The following is a 2,593-nucleotide window of genomic DNA, read 5'->3' as shown; positions in this document are numbered from 1 at the left end:
TTAAAAAATTAAAAATTATTTAAATATTTTGCAATTATTTAAAAACTGGAAATAGACTAGAATCCGTTAGTCCACTTTTGACTTAAATGGTTTTTGTGCCAATATGTTAGTTAAAATCCACAGACAGTGTATAAGCCGTGATAAAATTATGCTCCGCAAACATGTCCACTCATTAGTAAAATCTGCTTGAAATTCCATATCTACATATGGTTGTTTAAATGACGGACCGGCTACATACATATGGTAAAATGTATTATGGTAAATTTCTATATGAATCACTGAATTCCTGCCTATGCATTTAGCACATATCTTTATATCCTTATAATGACCCTGTTCAAAATTTGATCCTACTAATACAAATGTTAGATACTTTATGTAACATAAGAGATGTAAGTGGATTTCCCAAGCTTTTAAATATTCCTTTTCTAAGGCATTTAGTGTTACTATGTGAATAATACACTTAAATACAAACATCTGAATTCAGTAAAGTATTTAATAACATTTGAATTGAGTATAGAGATATAACTGCTTAACAAATATTCTTGTTCATTTTTCAGATTTGTAACAAACGATCGCAAGACAATACTAAAATGGTACAAATCTTCTTTTCTGCCACGATTATTATACAAACGGTATTGTATTTGAAGATGTAATACTCCACGAATATATATAACCGTTAAACTAAATAGAATATCGCAAATAAGCTCGTATATTTATAAGTTTTTATCACATGTAAATAGCAAAACGAGAATAACACACAACGAAGAGGAGAAAGTTGAAAGTTTTGAAACTATTGTTAATAATATTGAGAAAGTGAGAGTTTGAATTATTTTTGTTTTATGTATGTCTTACTGATAAATATTTGTACAAATTGTACCCAATTACGCATTCTAAGTAAAGCGCAATACTATATGAAAAAACATGTATTATATTAAATATTGTGAATTATGTTATATTAAAACTCTCTGAGTTAACTTTATATAGTTACCATTAAAGGAGACTTTTATACGCTAAGTAAAACATGTTTAAAATTTAATCTAAAATTTTATTATTTTGCAGTTCAGTTAGAGAAACTGTAATAACCAATATAATGTCGAAAGAGGTATTATTTACGATTATACTCAATTTTCCATATAACATATTTATGTATCTATTTTATACTTTTCTCTGTACTTGTTTAAATATAAGAGATAATAAACTATATTCCATTAAATATTATCTATCTATTATGTTGAATCGCATACTAACGGTGAATGTAAAATTTATTAGGCTTTTAAATTTTAATTTATAGTAAGCCCACCTTTTTCCTTTACAATTCATAAAACATTGTTGCTCTGATATGTCCACATCAAAATATTAATTCTTAATTAAAGGTAGCATGTATTGTTAAAGCATTGTGTGATCGTTGCAACGCTCATAGATTTTAACTTTTCTTATTTATTACGTAAATAAAATGTGCAAGAATATACAATAGAATTTAACACGTTATAAGACAATTTTTAATAATCCAAATATGTATTGTTTTTACTGTAATATTTGTATCATATTTTTAAAATAATATTTTTATTTTCGCAATTAAATTAAACGTAATATTTTAAAATGTTCCTATGTATCTAATATATTTGTTTATTACTATTAGTGACTATTAAATAAAAATATCGCGAGTACAATGAAAAGTGCCTTTTATTAAAAATATTCATAATTCGTTTGTATAAACAACACCTCTTTTATATTATATACAGTAATGTTATCAACGTAATGCTAAAATCTTATATAAATGATCAAAATCGTTTAGTATGTCCTTCATAAAATTAATGTGTTACGATAGACAGTTACATAATTATTACGAAAGTATACATAATCAGTCTCCAAATCTCTCCATGGTCTCCAAGATGTAAAAGGATTTTTAGCACTATGGAGAGGTTGTAAGTGCGAACTTAAAATTTGTTTTAAAATAGACACGTTCTGTTCTGCTTTTTCTGCTGATGTGGTAGTTAAAATCAACGGACAGTGTCTAATCCGTGATAAAAATATGCTCCGCGATGAAATATGTCCACTCATTATTAAAATCTGCTTGAAATACTATAATTACATTTGGTCGTTTAAAAGACGGTCCGGCGACATACATATGGTAAAATTTATTATAAATTTCAACATGAAGCACTATATTCCTCTTCTTGCAGATACAACAAAGTTCTATGTCATAATGATCCTGCTCAAAATTTGGTCCTACTAGTACAATTGTTAGGTTCTTTATATTACGTAAGAGATGTAAAAGGATTTCCCAAGCATTTATATATTCCCTTTCTAAGACATTTAGTGCTACCACGTGAATAACGTATTTAAATTCAACCGTCACAAATAAGGATGAAATAAGTGGTTCTACTAAACCAGCATTCTTCATTCCATTATAGAATGTTAACGGTCCTGATACATAATCACAGTAGAAATATTTAGAATTCATTGCAGCTATTCTGGTGCTTCGTGCGGCAGATCTCGCATATTTTGTAATAAATGCATTCATGTCATTAATAAATTCTTCTCGAAGTTGAATAAATTTTATCACAGTTAATTTGCATATAAAAGCTCCGAT

General features: G+C 27.3%; 1 protein-coding gene across 3 annotated transcripts in view; it reads right to left on the bottom strand.

The window, feature by feature from the left end:
• LOC116849622 overlaps positions 1–2,593 on the bottom strand; it is a 15,844-nt gene that overhangs the window by 10,112 nt on the left and 3,139 nt on the right. Inside the window, exon 3 of one of the 3 annotated variants that reach the window (XM_032826948.1) lies at positions 1,873–2,573. The exons of the other annotated variants lie outside the window; for them this stretch is intronic. Within the exon in view, the coding sequence (XP_032682839.1) occupies positions 2,015–2,573 (559 nt within the window). The 3' untranslated portion in view covers positions 1,873–2,014. Of the gene's footprint in view, positions 1–1,872; positions 2,574–2,593 lie in introns of those variants that run through there. 3 annotated transcript variants of the gene reach the window in all.

The sequence above is a fragment of the Odontomachus brunneus genome, unplaced genomic scaffold (assembly GCF_010583005.1).
Source record: "Odontomachus brunneus isolate Ranch 3 - 2012 unplaced genomic scaffold, Obru_v1 Obru_scaffold_121, whole genome shotgun sequence".
Lineage (NCBI taxonomy): Eukaryota > Metazoa > Arthropoda > Insecta > Hymenoptera > Formicidae > Odontomachus > Odontomachus brunneus.
The sequence above is the reverse complement of the archived record's forward strand: the minus strand, read 5'-3'. Positions and strand labels throughout refer to the sequence as shown.